Source organism: Nannobrachium achirus (genome assembly GCF_963921795.1).
Source record: "Nannobrachium achirus genome assembly, chromosome: 23".
NCBI lineage: Eukaryota > Metazoa > Chordata > Actinopteri > Myctophiformes > Myctophidae > Nannobrachium > Nannobrachium achirus.
This window is the reverse complement of record NC_137830.1, coordinates 8,205,764-8,226,039: the sequence shown is the minus strand read 5'-3', so window position 1 is coordinate 8,226,039 and position 20,276 is coordinate 8,205,764. Positions and strand designations below refer to the sequence as shown.

At 40.5% G+C, this 20,276-nt stretch overlaps 2 protein-coding genes across 2 annotated transcripts in view; both read left to right on the top strand.

Moving 5' to 3' along the window:
• Positions 1-2,613: 2,613 nt before the first annotated feature.
• On the top strand, positions 2,614-16,739 carry LOC308308729 (protein NLRC3-like; the record flags this gene model as incomplete). Its single annotated transcript, XM_080754183.1, has 10 exons — positions 2,614-2,714; positions 3,633-3,731; positions 4,589-4,702; positions 5,616-5,714; positions 6,579-6,692; positions 7,603-7,698; positions 10,230-10,288; positions 10,618-12,424; positions 14,732-14,905; positions 16,715-16,739. The coding sequence occupies exons 1-10, from the start codon at positions 2,647-2,649 to the stop codon at positions 16,737-16,739; spliced, it is 2,655 nt and encodes an 884-aa protein (XP_080610309.1). The 5' UTR covers positions 2,614-2,646.
• Positions 16,740-17,021: 282 nt separating this feature from the next.
• LOC308308728 (stonustoxin subunit beta-like) overlaps positions 17,022-20,276 on the top strand; it is a gene marked incomplete at its 5' end in the record, with an annotated part of 9,011 nt that continues 5,756 nt past the window's right edge. Inside the window, one exon of the mRNA XM_080754182.1 lies at positions 17,022-17,324. Within this exon, the coding sequence (XP_080610308.1) occupies positions 17,022-17,324 (303 nt within the window). The remainder of the gene's footprint in view (positions 17,325-20,276) is intronic.

The window sequence follows — 20,276 nt, the reverse complement described above, 5'->3', positions numbered from 1 at the left end:
ATTGGCAGTGTTCTACCTAGAGATGATTTTATACCAAATAATAATAATGTCAACTTTGATGATTGTCTTCCTAAGAACAGAATGTTGGTATCAACCATACCAATAATAGATAATAAGAACAGAATAATACCAACAATAGATACTAAGCAGTGGAAAACACTGCCTGGTGGAGGTTTGCGCTCTGTGGAGCGTCCCTTTCTAGTTAGATGTTTTTACTTTTCACAGAAATGTTGAGGAACCAGAACCCAATAATGTTACTCATATTTATTATTATACATTTATTTTAACGAGAAATAACAATAAATCATGTTGAACAAACCAACCTTTTTATTGACGAGATAATTATAGAAACATGTTTATGATTTACCACAGACCAGAGTCTCCAACACCCAGCTGTGTGTCTGTGAAGAGTGACATGTCTAAAGGACTTCCTCCAGACTTTGGTGATGAACCTAGACCTCCACACACACAGTATGTGAATCCATTACAATGTAAACACCAGTGATGTTAATAGGTTTTTAATGTAATGAGTCCCGGGACCCAAGAAGGGTCTTTCGGATGAGTCCCAGGGATATTTTATGGGTCCCACAAAAATCCAACGCGTCATGTCATTTTTGACAAAGTGCAGCATTTAACTTGAATTGGTTATTATATGGTTATGTTCATGTTACGTAGAAATGTGTCTGAAAGAAATTAACCACAATTCCAAATCTTACAATTTTAATACTTCCAAAGAATGCAGACTAGGGATGTGAAAATAAATCGAAAATCGACTCAAAAAATCGACTCACGCTCACCGCGACTCAAAAAGTACGAGTCGAAAAATAAAAAAATATATATATTTTTTTATTTTTCAAAAGTTTTTCCCCCAAAAAAGGTTTTAATCGTTCAAAAACGTTATAAGCGTTAATATTTTCCATATGTGAGAGGACGTGTGTGTGTGTGTCTGTGTCGGAGACGAGTGCATGCCTGTGTTGTGCATTCGCATGCATGCGGCGCTAGTCAGGTCCGCGGACTACTGGTTGAGAAACACTGCTGGACCGGGCTGATGCTCGCGTCATAGCAGTGCGCGCTGACTTGTCTGACTGTATCAACTCTATGGACTGGATGCTTTTGTTTACCTCCTGCCTCTGCATGCATGCTTGACACGAAAGCTCGCTTGTTAATGGCAGCGTCGCCGTCGTGTGCGATGATCGCAAAATACACGTTAATGCGACACACCCGTGGACGTGGTCGGGGAGAGAGCGAGGCAGACACTGCTCCACATTTGATACACTAACACTAGCCTTAGCTACACTAGCCTGGGGTGCGCTAGCCTGAGCGCCCCCACTACGTTCCATGGACTCTGTAAAACTCCGCTTCTATCTAGTCTCTAAAGAACAGACTCCATGCTAACGCAAGGAAGAGCAATTATTTATTATAAATATTATTAGGGCTTTGATGCAAGTTCTGATGGGTGCAGCTGCATACGTTGTGTTGCTTGTTGTGTCGCTGCAGTGTAGAGACGTCACGTTTCTGCGCCGTGCCTTGCACACGTTCTGTGGGGGAACCCTTTTTGGTGTATCACCTAACATGCTGTGCCACTATGGTCAGATAGCGGCCCGGTGCTACGCTAAAACCCAGGCACCCATTGAATTCTGTGACCATCTACGGGCGCACAAAATGGCGTCGGTGGACGATAGAACGCACTGTCGTTAGTTCTATCGTCTGTTTTAAGACTTTCTACGCGGATTTCATTTCTGTTAACGTAGGGTAAAGTAGCATGCCTTCACCCATGAATAATGGTGGCGTCTGTGGACTTTTTAAAATATTTTTTTTTTCGCGACGTGGTAAATTATTTTAACATGGACTCCAATGGAGGCGATGCGTCCGTGGGACCCCAGGACAATGACGTGAATGCGTCTCTAGGCAACGTGAATGCGTCAGAGACGCGGGACGCGCACGTAATGACGTCACTGCTGTTTTAAACACTATAAGACACAACACAGTGGAGATAATCTGACATGCCATTCATCAACAGCCCTGATGTGTGCATCACAGTTGTTACTCATTTTTGCCTGAAAGTCTTGAGACCATGTAGATCACTGTTGTCCAAAGACTGGGTCAGTTGCAGGAGATTTAAATTTGGTCGCCAAAACATATTTCTTAAAAAGTAAAAAATAATTAAATAAATAATCTTTTGTATAAATTCTTAACATCATTATTTATGCTCCATGTGTGCATGTATACAGCATTCATACAGTGGGATTGCTTATTATTGTCAAGGACAGAATGATTCTCTCCTTTTCCAACAGTGTTTATACAATGGAATGACAGAGGCACCACTCTGCCATTGATGAACGATCTCCTTGCAGCCGCACTCTCTGCTCTGTCCGACTGGCAGGCTGGACATAACAGAAGCCACTAGGAATTAGGATTATTTTTATCCAATGGTGCTGGTTGCAGTGTTGTTTCCAGATACAACTTTTTTAGGGCATACATATACATGGGTTTTCAAACAGTGGTGCGCAGACAACCTGGCTTTTCACCTTTAAAAAATGGGTCCCCTGAAAAAAAACCTTTGGGAAACACTGATGTAGATCAGCCACTGTTTCTCTCAGGGTCCATCAGCAGAGAGCAGGGTCTCCTGTACCCAGCTGTGTCTCCATGAAGAGTGACTGGTCCATGGATAAACCTATTAACTTCAAAGATGGACACCACTCTACTGATCCCAGGTCAGAATGTAAAACACACAGAAAACAACACATCATTTAGTTGTTATCAAACTCTCATAGGGGGTGAGTTTGGGCTTCAACTCAACCGGGTCATTTTGGGTTGGGATGCAATTTTCAGAACTGTTTAAAACAAGTCTAAAGCAGTGGTTTTAAACCTTTTCATGTCAAGTACCCCCAAATTGACATGCATTCTGCAGACCCCCACCTGAAAATATTTTTCAAGATTTATCAAAGTGTTTAAAAAATATCCGATCTACAAGCTCACAACACAAAATGGGCTGTAATGGTAACGTGTTGTGAGCTTGTAGATCGGCTATTTTCAAACAAAGCTTAAAACCGGATTAAAGTGTTAAAACTGTTCCTCGTTTTACTGTGGACCCCCTGGAACTTCCTAAAGGACCCCTGGGGGTCCCCAAACCACACTTTGAGAACCACTGCTCTAAAGATATAATACAAATAAGTTGGTGATTTAAATCATATTATTATGCAACTGTAGAATTGAAGAAAAAAAAACTTCCATATTTGATAAATAAATCCACAGAATACATTGGCAGTGTTCTACCTAGAGATGATTTTATACCAAATAATAATAATGTCAACTTTGATGATTGTCTTCCTAAGAACAGAATGTTGGTATCAACCATACCAATAATAGATAATAAGAACAGAATAATACCAACAATAGATACTAAGCAGTGGAAAACACTGCCTGGTGGAGGTTTGCGCTCTGTGGAGCGTCCCTTTCTAGTTTGATGTTTTTACTTTTCACAGAAATGTTGAGGAACCAGAACCCAATAATGTTACTCATATTTATTATTATACATTTATTATAACGAGAAATAACAATAAATCATGTTGAACAAACCAACCTTTTTATTGACGAGATAATTATAGAAACATGTTTATGATTTACCACAGACTAGAGTCTCCAACACCCAGCTGTGTGTCTGTGAAGAGTGACATGTCTAAAGGAATTCCTCCAGACTTTGGTGATGAACCTAGACCTCCACACACACAGTATGTGAATCCATTACAATGTACACACTATAAGACACAACACAGTGGAGATAATCTGACATGCCATTCATCAACAGCCCTGATGTGTGCATCACAGTTGTTACTCATTTTTGCCTGAAAGTCTTGAGACCATGTAGATCACTGTTGTCCAAAGACTGGGTCAGTTGCAGGAGATTTAAATTTGGTCGCCAAAACATATTTCTTAAAAAGTAAAAAATAATTAAATAAATAATCTTTTGTATTTCTTAACATCATTATTTATGCTCCATGTGTGCATGTATACAGCATTCATACAGTGGGATTGCTTATTATTGTCAAGGACAGAATGATTCTCTCCTTTTCCAACAGTGTTTATACAATGCAATGACGCACCACTCTGCCATTGATGAACGAGCTCCTTGCAGCCGCACTCTCTGCTCTGTCCGACTGGCAGGCTGGACATAACAGAAGCCACTAGGAATTAGGATTATTTTTATCCAATGGTGCTGGTTGCAGTGTTGTTTCCAGATACAACTTTTTTTTAGGGCATACATATACATGGGTTTTCAAACAGTGGTGCGCAGACAACCTGGCTTTTCACCTTTAAAAAATGGGTCCCCTGAAAAAAAACCTTTGGGAAACACTGATGTAGATCATCCACTTACCATTTAACACCATAAAAGGTGACCAGAAACTCTAAGGTCAGAGTGGTTGAACCAGGTGGTCACCCTCTCATCCAGGCTGTGTCCCTCAACCTGTCCCTCCTTAGTCCTCTTCTGTCCTGTCATCTCAGTGAGACGTTTGACTGAGTGGATTCCAGATGGATTCTTGATTGAATATAAATAAAGTAAATCATGTTGATGCTCTGTTGCTCTCAGGGTCCATCAGCAGAGAGCAGGGTCTCCTGTACCCAGCTGTGTCTCCATGAAGAGTGACTGGTCCATGGGCAGACCTATTCACTTCAAAGATGGACACCACTCTACTGATCCCAGGTCAGAATGTAAAACACACAGAAAACAACATATCATTTAGTTGTTATCAAACTCTCATAGGGGGTGAGTTTGGGCTTCAACTCAACCGGGTCATTTTGGGTTGGGATGCAATTTTCAGAAATGTTTAAAACAAGTCTAAAGCAGTGGTTTTAAACCTTTTCATGTCAAGGACCCCCAAATTGACATGCATTCTGCAGACCCCCACCTGAAAATATTTTTCAAGATTTATCGAAGTGTTTAAAAAATATCCGATCTACAAGCTCACAACACAAAATGGGCTGTAATGGTAACGTGTTGTGAGCTTGTAGATCGGCTATTTTCAAACAAAGCTTAAAACCGGATTAAAGTGTTAAAACTGTTCCTCGTTTTACTGTGGACCCCCTGGAACTTCCTAAAGGACCCCTGGGGGTCCCCAAACCACACTTTGAGAACCACTGCTCTAAAGATATAATACAAATAAGTTGGTGATTTAAATCATATTATTATGCAACTGTAGAATTGAAAAAAACTTCCATATTTGATAAATAAATCCACAGAATACATTGGCAGTGTTCTACCTAGAGATGATTTTATACCAAATAATAATAATGTCAACTTTGATGATTGTCTTCCTAAGAACAGAATGTTGGTATCAACCATACCAATAATAGATAATAAGAACAGAATAATACCAATAATAGATACTAAGCAGTGGAAAACACTGCCTGGTGGAGGTTTGCGCTCTGTGGAGGGTCCCTTTCTAGTTTGATGTTTTTACTTTTCACAGAAATGTTAAGAAACCAGAACCCAATAATGTTACTCATATTTATTATTATACATTTATTACAACGAGAAATAACAATAAATCATGTTGAACAAACCAACCTTTTTATTGACGAGATAATTATAGAAACATGTTTATGATTTACCACAGACCAGAGTCTCCAACACCCAGCTGTGTGTCTGTGAAGAGTGACTGGTCTAAAGGAGGGCCTCCTGACTTTGGTGATGAACCTAGACCTCCACACACACAGTATGTGAATCCATTACAATGTACACACTATAAGACACAACACAGTGGAGATAATCTGACATGCCATTCATCAACAGCCCTGATGTGTGCATCACAGTTGTTACTCATTTTTGCCTGAAAGTCTTGAGACCATGTAGATCACTGTTGTCCAAAGACTGGGTCAGTTGCAGGAGATTTAAATTTGGTCGCCAAAACATATTTCTTAAAAAGTAAAAAATAATTAAATAAATAATCTTTTGTATTTCTTAACATCATTATTTATGCTCCATGTGTGCATGTATACAGCATTCATACAGTGGGATTGCTTATTATTGTCAAGGACAGAATGATTCTCTCCTTTTCCAACAGTGTTTATACAATGGAATGACAGAGGCACCACTCTGCCATTGATGAACGAGCTCCTTGCAGCCGCACTCTCTGCTCTGTCCGACTGGCAGGCTGGACATAACAGAAGCCACTAGGAATTAGGATTATTTTTATCCAATGGTGCTGGTTGCAGTGTTGTTTCCAGATACAACTTTTTTTAGGGCATACATATACATGGGTTTTCAAACAGTGGTGTGCAGACAACCTGGCTTTTCACCTTTAAAAAATGGGTCCCCTGAAAAAAAAAACCTTTGGGAAACACTGATGTAGATCATCCACTTACCATTTAACACCATAAAAGGTGACCAGAAACTCTAAGGTCAGAGTGGTTGAACCAGGTGGTCACCCTCTCATCCAGGCTGTGTCCCTCAACCTGTCCCTCCTTAGTCCTCTTCTGTCCTGTCATCTCAGTGAGACGTTTGACTGAGTGGATTCCACATGGATTCTAATGATTGAATATAAATAAAGTAAATCATGTTGATCCTCTGTTTCTCTCAGGGTCCATCAGCAGAGAGCAGGGTCTCCTGTACCCAGCTGTGTCTCCATGAAGAGTGACTGGTCCATGGGTAGACCTATTCACTTCAAAGATGGACACCACTCTACTGATCCCAGGTCAGAATGTAAAACACACAGAAAACAACATATCATTTAGTTGTTATCAAACTCTCATAGGGGGTGAGTTTGGGCTTCAACTCAACCGGGTCATTTTGGGTTGGGATGCAATTTTCAGAACTGTTTAAAACAAGTCTAAAGCAGTGGTTTTAAACCTTTTCATGTCAAGGACCCCCAAATTGACATGCATTCTGCAGACCCCCACCTGAAAATATTTTTCAAGATTTATCAAAGTGTTTAAAAAATATCCGATCTACAAGCTCACAACACAAAATGGGCTGTAATGGTAACGTGTTGTGAGCTTGTAGATCGGCTATTTTCAAACAAAGCTTAAAACCGGATTAAAGTGTTAAAACTGTTCCTCGTTTTACTGTGGACCCCCTGGAACTTCCTAAAGGACCCCTGGGGGTCCCCAAACCACACTTTGAGAACCACTGCTCTAAAGATATAATACAAATAAGTTGGTGATTTAAATCATATTATTATGCAACTGTAGAATTGAAAAAAACTTCCATATTTGATAAATAAATCCACAGAATACATTGGCAGTGTTCTACCTAGAGATGATTTTATACCAAATAATAATAATGTCAACTTTGATTGTCTTCCTAAGAACAGAATGTTGGTATCAACCATACCAATAATAGATAATAAGAACAGAATAATACCAATAATAGATACTAAGCAGTGGAAAACACTGCCTGGTGGAGGTTTGCGCTCTGTGGAGCGTCCCTTTCTAGTTTGATGTTTTTACTTTTCACAGAAATGTTGAGAAACCAGAACCCAATAATGTTACTCATATTTATTATTATACATTTATTATAACGAGAAATAACAATAAATCATGTTGAACAAACCAACCTTTTTATTGACGAGATAATTATAGAAACATGTTTATGATTTACCACAGACCAGAGTCTCCAACACCCAGCTGTGTGTCTGTGAAGAGTGACTGGTCTAAAGGAATGCCTCCAGACGTCAGTGAACCTAGACCTCCACACACACAGTATGTGAATCCATTACAATGTACACACTATAAGACACAACACAGTGGAGATAATATCACATGCCATTCATCACCACACAGCCCTGATCTGTGTGTATCACAGGTGTAACATTTCTTTTGCCTGAAAGCAGACGTCGAAAAAGTACCAGAATTCAAAATGTACTTGAGTAAAAGTATGAAAGTATTGGCATCAAAATCTACTTAAAGTACCACAAGTCAAAGTACTAAATGTTTCAAAATAGCAGATCTACAAGCTCACAACGTGTCGCGATGCGACACGTTGTAGATCGGCTATTTTCAAATGGCCAAGGTATAAAATAGGGCTAAAGTGGTTCATGTATGTTTTATAATATTATAATATATATTTGAAAATAAGTTTTCAAATAAATGTAGTGGAGTAGAAGTACAATATTTGGATCCCAGATGTAGTGGAGTAGAAGTAAAACTATTGGAAATTGGAAATACCCAAGTAAAGTACAAATAGCTCAAAACTGTACTTAAAGGGGAAGTCCACCCATTTTCAATATTGAACTATGTCATTAAAGCTATACTGTGTAAGTTGCTCAACTAGTGGTCAGAGCTGTATAGCAAACCGCGGTCGCGTCCGCGTCTTTCGCCGCGGACCGGGCCTCACACCCCCACGTCTGCCTCCACCTCGCCGAGAACTATCTTTAGAGGGGTCCCTGGTTCCTGTGCGTTCAGGCATTCCGGAGAAACGGACTCTTTCACCCGAGTATGTTGTTGTTATGTTGAGGCAAGCTACTTCCTGAGAAGTCAGCAAGATGCGCCTGTGATTTGCCGGTAGTGTACCATGTGTTTATGATCGGCGATATGATTGGCCAACGTATACACATGATGCAGATGACGTCATTTTGCTGCGAAATTCTCCCCCCCTCACGGCTCATAGAAAACATAAAAAAGAGAAGGCTTTAGAAGCTGAAATTAACGGAGTGGGGGTTCTAAAACTTTAGCGATTTAACAGTTAGGACAATTTTAAGATTTGTTTTATAAAAAAAGTTACATGGTAAAACTTTAATATAACTTAGAGGAGTTGTGTGTAAATAGAACAAAAGTTCCCCTAGTACTGCAAAGATTGATTTTGGGGTTTGTATTGTAAAGTACAACGGTGTGATGTCATCAAGTTGTACTTTACAATACAAATCCCAAAATCAATCTTCCAGTTCTAGGCAACACAGAAGGGGGGGAACTTTTTTTTCTATTTCCACACAACTCCTCTAAGGTATATTAATAACATAGTTCAATATTGAAAATGGGTGGTCTTCCCCTTTAAGTACATTACTTAAAGGAGTATTTCACTACTTCAACCTGTCTATAGGTCCTCACTAATGTTCATGATAAAATATCACCATTTTTTTCTACTCAGTCCAAGTCTCCTAGGAGAGCTGTGGGAAGTTCAGAATCCATCGTCTTGTGACATTTTCCAAAAAAAAAATAATTTAATCAATATTTTTGAAAAAAATATTTCGATTTTTATTATCGCGAGAACAATGGTTTCCACTTTAAAATTGCAACTTTTCAGGAATAGAAAGCCTGCAGTTTCTATAAGCTGGATTGGCAATCGATGATGTCACAAGACGATGGGTTTCTGACCTGCCCACAGCCCTCCTCTGAGAAAGAATATATATATATATATTTTTGAGTGAGGACCAATTATATGAACATAGGTTGAAAAGTGGTGGAGTGCCCCTTTAAGTACTTAGTTACTTTACCACACTGCCTGAAAGTCAGGAGCGGGCGTAGATCACCCACAAGTGTTTGAGCCAGGTGGACACCCTCTCCTCTGTGGTCTACAGTGATATAAGAACATTATGTACAACTATTACCTCTAGTCTACAGTGATATAAGAACATTAAGACTATACAGTGATATAACATGTATGTACAACTGGGCTGTGTGTTTGTATCATGTAGGTCATGTAATTCATGTTCTTCTATACCAGGGGTTTTCAAAATGGATGACGGGGCACCCTGGGGTGCTGTGATGGCAGGTCAGGGGTGCCACGAGAATTTGATAATATTTAGAATTTATATATAGTATCATTATAAACTTGAAGTACAACATTATTTTCATTCAGTTCTAACCAAAATGTCTATGATCTCAACGTTTTCCTCGCAACATATTCGCTAAAATATGCCATACTGTAAATTTAAGGTGCTGGAAGTGAAAATTATGAATATAATGCAGGGGTGCCTCGGATGAAAAAAAAAAAAAAAAAAAAATATATATATATATATATATATATATATATATATATATATATATTATAGAGTTGCCCTGAGACAAAAAAGATTGGGAACCCCTGATCTATACAATAGGCTATATATCTTCAAAAGAAACATGGCGAAAAGAGCAGATCTACAAGCTCACGACACATGGCATCACAGCACTTCCTGAGCTTGTATATTGGCACTATTCATTGAAAGACAAAGAATATAGGTTTTAAGTGGTTAATTAAATAATATAAGTTATTAAACTATCTATTATCTATTATATTGTGTTCTTCTCCACAGAGAGAGACTCAGAACCACACCTGAACAGAAGACATCCAGTCAAACCACAAGTGAACAAAGTAAGACTGGACACATTTTACACTAATTAACATTTATATCAATTAATGAAATGTTTAAATAGCAGAAAACATCATCAGATTAAATGTCCACGTTGTATTCCTGTATCAATGTCCAAATACTGATGATTAGCATATTCAGTACAATTAGACAGAAGAAAATGATCCAATGATATTGATTATTTCTCTGTTTTTTCTTTATGTTGTCCCTATTTTTTGACAAACTGTAGATTTTCTGGAGGGTATTTAAGAAATAGTTTTAATGGTATGCTATATTACATGTAAAGTTATACATTAACTTTAACGTTAATGTTTTCAATGTCTTCTCATAGCAGGTTTCAGTCCGCTGGAGTATTTAAAGGTTTATAAGGTCGGTTTGAACCGTCTTGATCGTGTGACATATGTCACTGAAGTGCCCTCCCTCAGCAGCATCTACACAGAGCTCTACCTCTCAGCGGGAGAGAGTGAAGGGGTTAATAACCAACATGAGGTCTGGCAGCTAGAGAGAGCCAAGAAGAAGACCCTCCATGACCAACCAATCAAATGCTGTGACATCTTTAAGCCCCTCCTCCTTGGCAGAGATAAACCCAACAGAAGAGTTCTGACCAAGGGCATCGCTGGCATTGGAAAAACCTTCTCTGTGCGTAAGTTCACTCTGGACTGGGCAAGGGGTTTGGAAAATCAGGATGTCATTCTCCTGGTTCCCTTCTCATTCCGGGAGCTGAACCTGGTCAGAGATGAGCAGCACAGTCTTCTCTCACTGATCCATCGTTTCTACCCAGAATTAAAGATGGTCACAGCAGAGGAGCTCGCTGTCTGGAAGGTTGGCTTCATCTTTGATGGTCTGGATGAAAGCAGGTTTCCGCTGAAATTTGAGAACATTGATATTGATTCTGATGTCTTCCAAAACAATGCCATTGTTTCTGATGCCACAGTGACATCATCAGTGGACTTGCTGTTGACAAACCTCATCAAGGGGACTCTGCTCCCCTCAGCCCTCCTCTGGATAACTACCAGACCTGCAGCAGCCAATCAGATCCCTCCTGCATACGTTGACTTGGTGACAGAAGTACGAGGCTTCACAGACCCCCAGAAGGAGGAGTTTTTCAGGAAGAGATTCAGTGATGAGAACATGGCCGACAAGATCATCTCACACATGAAGACATCAAAGAGCCTCCATATCATGTGTCACATCCCAGTCTTCTGTTGGATCACTGCTACCGTTCTGGAGGACATGTTGAAGACAGACGAGACAGAAAATCTGCCCAAGACCCAGACTGCGATGTACAGCCACTTCCTGTGGGTTCAGACCAAGAGGAAGTGGAAGAAGTACTATGAGAGTCATGATGTGAATCAACAGCAGCTCATGGAGGCTGACAGGGAGGTTCTTCTGAAACTGGGCAGGCTGGCGTTTGAACATCTGGACAAAGGTAGCATGATGTTCTACCAAGAAGACCTGGAAGAGTGTTGTCTTGATGTGAAAGACGCCTCGCTGTACTCAGGAGTGTGCACAGAGATCTTCAAAGAGGAGACTGTTCAATCTGAGAGAAAGGTCTACAGCTTTGTTCATCTGAGCATCCAGGAGTTTCTGGCTGCAGTCTACCTGTTCCACTGTTACACACAGAGGAACACGAAGGTACTGAAGACATTCCTGGGAGTTGATGTCAGTTCTTTGGATGACTTCCTGAAGAGAGCCTTTGAAAAATCCTCGAAGAGTAAGAATGGCCACCTGGACCTCTTTCTCCGCTTCCTTCATGGCCTCTCACTGGAGTCCAACCAGAGTCTATTAGGAGGCATTCTGCGTCAGACAGAGAACAGTCCAGAGAGCATCCAGAGAGCCATCAACAACCTGAAGGAGATAAAACGTAATGATGGAAGTATCTCTCCTGACAGATACATCAACATCTTCCACTGTTTGATAGAGATGAACGACCACTCACTGCATCAGGAGATCCAACAGTATCTGGAGTCGGGGGACAGATCAAAGACAAAACTGTCTGAGAGCCAGTGTTCAGCTCTGGCCCACATGCTGCTGACGACAGAGGAGGTTCTGGATGAGTTGGACCTGGACAAATACAACACAACACCTGGAGGGAAACTTAACCTGGTCCCAGCCGTGAGGAACACCAGAAATGCTCGGTTAGTGTCATGCGAATAGAAAAAGTATTAGAAGAGAATCAATCTACCATCACATCTAAACGTACAAGTAAAATGATGGTTAATATAAAATATCCAATAATAGTCAGGTCTCAAATAGTGACTGGTGGTATCGTGTGAAAGTGTAAATAAAGGCAAGTCCTATTAAAGCCAGGTAAAACACACCAACAGTGAAAAAGGAACATGGTGCCACACAGAACAGGAGAACCCAAGTCTTCTGTACTATCCACAATGACAACTGACCATACCAGAAATGAGTATGCAGTTGAATGTGACGTTGCCTTCCGAAATTAATTGAAAAATACAATGAATGTTAACAGTCTATATTCAATTATGTCACTTCATAGCATCGATGCAGAATGGTGCATGGCCACATCACAGTCCACCTTAAAATTAATACATTTCCACATCTATAGTTTTTATCTCATGGATCCAGGAGACCAGAGATCATGTACCACTGGTGTAGTAATGATTTCTTCCACAGGCCACTGTACAGTGAACCTATCTATCTAGTGTGGTAACTGTAGCCCTTACTTTCTCAGAGAGAAAGATACTTAAATGGGAGCTGTCGCTTGACATTTATGTCAATTAAACTAGCAAAACATAACAAACATAGCAAAATGCCGCCATTCCCAATGTGGGAGGAGCAGTGTGCCAACATTTTGGATCACCTATGAGGAAACCAAACTCATAAACGTTTAAACTATTTCCAGGCTAAATGATCTCGAATGACATTCATGTGATTCTTTTCTTTTTCAACATCAGAAAGTGTTTTCAACAAACAATTTGTGGCTTGTTAAGACACTTGACATCAAACTGTGATTCTTTTTTGGAGGTCATAAGGGTCATTTTGATAGTTTTTCTGTTGTTAATCTCAGCATCCATTTACTTCAATAATCTCAAATATTTTCTTCCTTTTTGGATTCTTCATTCGCCGTAAAGGATAAAAAAAATCCCTTCATTTCACACATCACATCAAGTATACAATTGAAATAGTAATTTTATGGGTGAACTTTCCCTTTATAAAGCTAGTCATTCTGGCCAGTGTAACAGTGGGTTCCACTGGAAGCCAACTTGGTTCCTTTAAGTTATTCTTCCAGCTCTCAGACCCAAACCTAATTTGACGCATAATTATTATATTCTGTGCTGATTGCAATTTGTTTCTTAGAATCTTGATCAAACTCGCAAACCAGGTGTGCTTACTGACCTAGAGGTCAAGGCACATCCAAAATGGGCTTTGATGCCTGGGTTCAAATCCCGATCCCTTTTCTGCGTGTCACTCATAGCACGTTAAAAACTGTAGTATACAATTATCTGTCTTTCACTTTTACATTTAGTGGTTCCTCCTTGTTCTTATGACCTGTTAAAGGAGTAGTTCACCCGCAAAATGACTTTTTTTCTATTGATTACTCCTGCCATGGAGAGTAGAGTTCAATTTTTTAGTTTTTTTAGACAAAAATCTGATTAGAGTAAATTTACCCCCATTGATTCCGGATGGGGACCCGTTTCGAAACGGTTCCCCATCCGGAACGAATGGGGGTAAATTTATTGTTTTCACATTTTTGTCTATAGGAATGTGACAAAAACCAAAAAATATTATTGAACTCTACTCTCCATGGCAGGAGTAATCAATAGAAAAAAGCCATTTTGGGGGTGAACTACTCCTTTAAAGGGATATTTCACTTTCAAAAAAACTTTTGGTAATTTTATCGTCTAATCAGGCTTTTATATACACCCTGAACAGTTTTTAATTTGCTTGATTCAATATTTAGATATTTGATGTAAATGTTACAGGCCCTCCAGGCCGGGCCTCTCCCCATACACACCCATTGTAACTTCAAACTTTCTTTTAACCATGATAGATTCATTAAAAACATCCATTATTTTTTTCTGGTGACTCAAACTACCCTCCTAATACGTGAGCAGGCCGTGTTTCTTTTTTCATAACTTTTTTCATTTATTTTTAATAATTATTTTTTGTATTTTATTTTTTCCATTTTCCCAAATAATTATTAAAAATAAATGAAGAAAGTTATCAAAAAAACACGGCCTGCTCACGTATTAGGAAGGTAATATGAGTCACCAGAAAAAATAATGGGTGTTTTTAATGAATCTATCATGGTTAAAATGAAGTTTGAAGTTACAATGGGTGTGTATGTGGAGAAAAGCCCATAAGCTGTTTCCCTGTTGGTGGAATATCCCTTTAATATCTAGCCAACTAGATTTACATTCCCGTAACTTTATGAACTTGATCTAATGTTTCTGATTTTACATAATCTACATTCACAGACTTGTTGGCTGTCAACTAAATGAGCCAGACTTTGAAATTGTGGCTTCAGCTCTCAGCTCTAATCCTTCACATCTAAGAGAATTGGATCTCAGTTATAACAACGTGAAGGATTCATCCATGGAACTCATCTCTGCTGGATTAAAGAGTCCACATTGTGAACTGGAGATACTGAGGTCAGATTCATTAACCAGCATTATTTAGATTAGTTCTGTTTTATTGTTTATTGTTTGAATATAATAAGAGGAGTGTGCATTAAGTTGACATCATGGTATCCCACTCTGAGTTTGGCCCGCGTTTGTGTTGGTTAGTCCTCCCTCTGGTATCACATCTAGGGATGGGTATCGAGAACTGGTTCTTGTTGAGTACCGGATCCCGTGGATCGATTCCATGGAATCGTTAGCCAAAGTCCTTAAAGGTGATACACCATGCATTTAAAAAGTATTTATGTCATATTGTTTATGTCCCAAAAACGTTTTTCAAAAGGTTTGAGGCTAAATTACCACTCCTGAATAGAGAGCCTCTCTCATTTTTGAATGGCTCTCAGAGCATTTCAGCTGCAGTACCACCTTTGGCCTGAACTGCGCCACCCCCCCCCCCCCCCCCCCCCCCCCAAAAAATCTTTTTGAAAAACAAATCTGGACAGCCTGTTTTGAGAACCCGTGGGATACTTTTAACCTTCGCCTTCTCAAAACCAGAGAAAGACACAATGGTCAGAAATAGGACTTTGTGAGGATAGAAGGTGCTAGTGGCACCCCAAAAAAAGGTTTTAAAATAGGAAAAGTGAAATTTCATGGTGTATCACCTTTAACGATTCCGCTATCGATGCCTGCATATGCGCGATGACATCACACACGTGACGCGCTGCCTTCAAGTGCCTTGTTTTGTTAGACCGCAGCCAAATGTTGTCTAAGCAGAGGCGTTCTGAAGTCTGGCTGTATATTTCACGCGAATGTTCATGTTTTGATAATGAGGCGTCAGCTTTCCTAGTTCAGTTGTACTCAAGCTCACTGTATGAACGGACAAGTCTCCCCGATCTGTTTCCGAGCTAGAGTGCCCTAAAAAGTTAGTTTTGCAAGCTCGCCTCCCACGTTACAAAATGGACTACATGTCCAATGTGCTCCATGTTGATAAATTCTCCCCTATAAATAACATGTGCAAGAAAGAAATAGTCCAGTCATTATATGAAAAAACCTAAAACAAATTGCAATAGTAGCAAACTCAACTGATTCTGTATCCTCATTATGTCCTTAGTGAGGGAAAAAAAGTCCCAAGGAATCCCATCGGGGCAAAGTTTTGAAAACAACCTACCTACCTTCACTTACTATACACTACACTATAAAGGAAAATATGACTCCCAAAAAATCTGCTTTAAGTGGGATGCGAGGGGTCAAACTAGGGGGTTTTAATTATTCTGAATCCATTGCAAGCATTTGTTTTGCATGAAAAACATTACTTGGGCTAAAAACGGACCCCAAAAGACTGTGAAAATTGATGACTCATCACTAATCCATCATTTTGAGGGGCCATTTCTTGCCCAAGGAATGTTTTTCGTGCAAAACAAATGCTTGCAATGGATTCAGAATAATTAAAAACCCCTAGTTTGACCCCTCACATCCCACTTAAAGCAGATTTTTTGGGAGTCATTTTTTCCTTTATAGTGTAGTGTATAGTAAGTGAAGGTAGGTAGGTAGTTTTCAAAACTTTCCCCCGATGGGATTCCTTGGGACTTTTTTTCTCTCACTAAGGACATATTGAGGAAGCAAAATCAGTTGAGTTTGCTACTATTGCAATTTGTTTTAGGTTCAGCCTCATTTTGGCCTAAAATTACTGGACTAAGAATCAAACAATCAAACTATCAAGCCCCCTTTGATGTCAATGTGTGCACGTGCACACACTTATCCGCCGCCTCGCTGGCACAACCTGGGGTGCCTCTGCCAGGACACTACGTATCTCTACGCAAGCCCTGGTGTTCTCTGTGGCAGAATACTGTGCCCCAGTCTGGAGTAGGAGCCCACATGTGAAGAAGGTTGACCCTGTCATCAATAATGCCCTTCGGATCATAACTGGCTGCCTGAAACCCCTGTGTCCTACCTGCCAGTCCTAGCAGGAATTCCCCCGGCCAGCCTAAGACGAGAGGCCGCTACCCTCACACTCGCAAGGAAAGCCCAAAAACATGACTGGCATGTCTTGCATGAAACAACAACAAAGGCAGTGCCCCCAAGCAGACTGAAGTCCCGCCACCCATACAACAGGACAGCTCAAGTGAGGCTTGGTTCCATCCCTGAGGACATGTCTGCAAGAACATGGCTGGCAACTGCCTGGAAGCGGGAATGGGAGTCGGCTGAGCCCACACGTATGCACCATCACATCCTAGACCCGGGAGATGGTGTCGAAGGAGAACACCTACCACGCCAGCAGTGGACCCTGCTGAACCGCCTTCGCACTGGGGTTGGCCGCTTCAAAACACCCATGAAGAAGTGGGGCCTGGCAGACAGCGCAGTATGCGAGTGTGGAGAACCCGAGCAGACTGCAGAGCACATAATCACCACCTGTGCTCTGTACAGACCTCCTTCAGAGGCCGGCCTCTTCCAAGTGGGACCAGAGACGAGGGCGTGGCTTTCCAACACTGAGCTGGACATATGACGAAGATACACGAAAGAAGAAATGTGCACGTGCCTGGGCTACAAAAATGACGTTGTGCCTTCACGTTCTGAGCAAAAACGGGACGTTGGATTGAGCACACTGTAAAAAATTAACTTTTTTCTGTGAAAAATATAAATAAAAACTACAAAAAGAAGAAAATGAATGGAGGAGAATAAGGAGTGGATGAGATAGAAAATATCATTGGCCACTATTTCTGACCAGCCCCCATGGCGAGGGGGCTGATAATCGATAAGACAATCGCTAAGGAATCGGATCGATAAGCAGAACCGGAATCGGAATCGGAATTGCTAAAATCTTAACGATACCCATCCCTAATCACATCACAATAATATGGTACAGTAAATAAAAAATGTGATGCATCATGGCTGCTAGGGAATTATCACGTCCAGTTACACAATCATTAGCCCCGTTTGCATGGAGGCTTCTAATCGTATTAAAAACAAGATTTTAGATCAACCCGATCTAAATTATCCATGTATAGGCCTACACCTAAATAAACCCGATCAAAACCAACCCGATTTAAATTGTGATCGGATGCAGAGGGGTGGTCTAGATCTTTTTACGACCCGATCAAAAGGAAAATCCTTCCATGTATACACCTAACCCGATTAGAATCTGATCATGTTCTTTCAGGGCACACTTCCTGGCCATTTATTGTGGCACTTTTTGTGATGTTTCACCACATTAGTCTATTTAGTTTATAAACGCGAGATACAACGCTGCGCGCGCGCGCACACACGCACGCACGCACGCACGCACGCACGCACACACACACACACACACACACACACACACACACACACACACACACACACACACACACACACACACACACACACACACACACACACACACACACACACTATATAACTTGTGGGGACATTACATAGACTTCCATTCATTCAATGCAAAAAATCAAGAGAGAGAGAGAGAGAGAGAGAGAGAGAGAGAGAGAGAGGTTAACACACCGACCCAAAAACTTCACGAGCGCAAATGCACCAAATGGACCCGTACGTGTGGTGTGTGAGCCCGCGCCTGTGTGTGCGTGAGAGAGAGAAAGAGATTCTAGCGCGACTGGACGTTACCCTGTCCTCGTTCATCTATCCTCCTGTCGAGTCCTGTGCGTCTTTGACCACTAACTAATTGTCTTCTTGCGATCATAAATAGCCTAAGAAACCACCAGCAAAATATCCTATATCCTTCATCAGATAAATAATATTTAAAGGGAACTGGGGTAAGGGGATATAAGAAAGAGTAAATTTTAAAAGTATTTAACTACCGGTATACAGACTTTTTGTTATTATCGTGAATGCACTTGTCCATGAATTTTATGGGCCGTCGGCGCAAATATGGATTGTGACGTGATGATTATAATAATGATAATATAGGCCTAATGTATGTATACAGAACAACGCACATCCACAATAATCTAATTAAAAGAGCATTGCAGCATTGCAGATTTGTTCACTTTGGTGGGGCTGTGCATTTGCATTAGGCTCCATTATTATTACTATTATTATTAATGGATACGGGCAAATGCGATCTATTTAATCATTTGCGTCACAACACAATTTAAAAGTGGGCACATGTAAACACCAGATCGGATTGATCTCACCCCATGTAAACACTTGATCCAATGCCTTCAATCGGGTTTATTTAGATTTGGAATGAAGCTGTCATGTAAACGCAGCTAATGAGTGTCAAGCTGGTGTAAACACAGACTGGAAGGTTTGCTGGTTCCCCAGCTTACCAGCACCGGCAGTCTGTTGTCTGTTTCATTTAGTCAATATGGTCTGTCTGTCTGTCTGTCTGTCTGTCTGTCTGTCTGTCTGTCTGTCTGTCCTCTCAGTCAGTTTGCTGGATCATCTGTTGTTAACTTGCTGCTTCCTGTTTCCTGTCAGTTAGCTTCCTGTTGGAAGATGACCATGATTTACTTCACATTATTGCTGCCTGCCTGTTCTTTCCATCTCTTTGGTCCCTCCTCCAAAACTCTGATAATCAATCCAGATATGTAATCTTTAATTACAGACTTGCTGGCTGTAACATCACACAGACAGGATTTGACATCCTGGTCTCAGCTCTCAGATCTAATCTTTCCCATTTGAAAGAATTGGACATCAGTTTCAACTGCCTGCAGGAATCACAACTGGACCAACTCTCTGCTCTACTGAAGAGTGAAGAGTGTAGACTGCAGATCCTGAGGTAAATACATAGTGTGTTTTCTCTCTGTGTGGATCTCTACTTGAACATCAACAGCACTTTGTTAAATATGGATTTCTCTGCAGGTTGTCAGGATGTGGGCTCACAGATGAAGGCTGTTCTTCTCTGGCTTCAGCTCTGACCTTCAACCCCTCCCATCTGAAACAGCTGGACTTGAACTTCAGCCACTTAAGAGGCTCTGGTCTGAAGAAGCTCTCTGCTGCACTGGAGACTCTGAAGTGAGTAGACTTGGACTGTGTCCATGTTGGTTAGTGCAGTGTTTCCCTTACAATGTTGAACTGGCTGGCCAGGAGGGAGGGGGCTTCACATTTTTGTCTTCTTTTTTTTTTTAAGATTTCAAAATTATAATTCAATTAAAAGATATGTTTAGAGTAGGTTTCAAGTTTTGTCCCTTGGCTCACTTTATCAAAGTCAGTATGGAACTCTGTAAATAAAAACTGCCCACCGTGTTCTAGGAGAACAGATCTTTAGTGTGAGCTGTAGGTCATTCCAAGAGATTTGGACACTAAAACAAAACACTGTTTTTACCAGTTCAGTCTTTACTCTGGGACAATTAGAGCCAGACGATCATTTGATCCTATATGATCCATGGTTCTATTCATAGATTTAATATACAGTGATAGTGTCCTATATTCTAACATAGATTTAATATACAGTGAT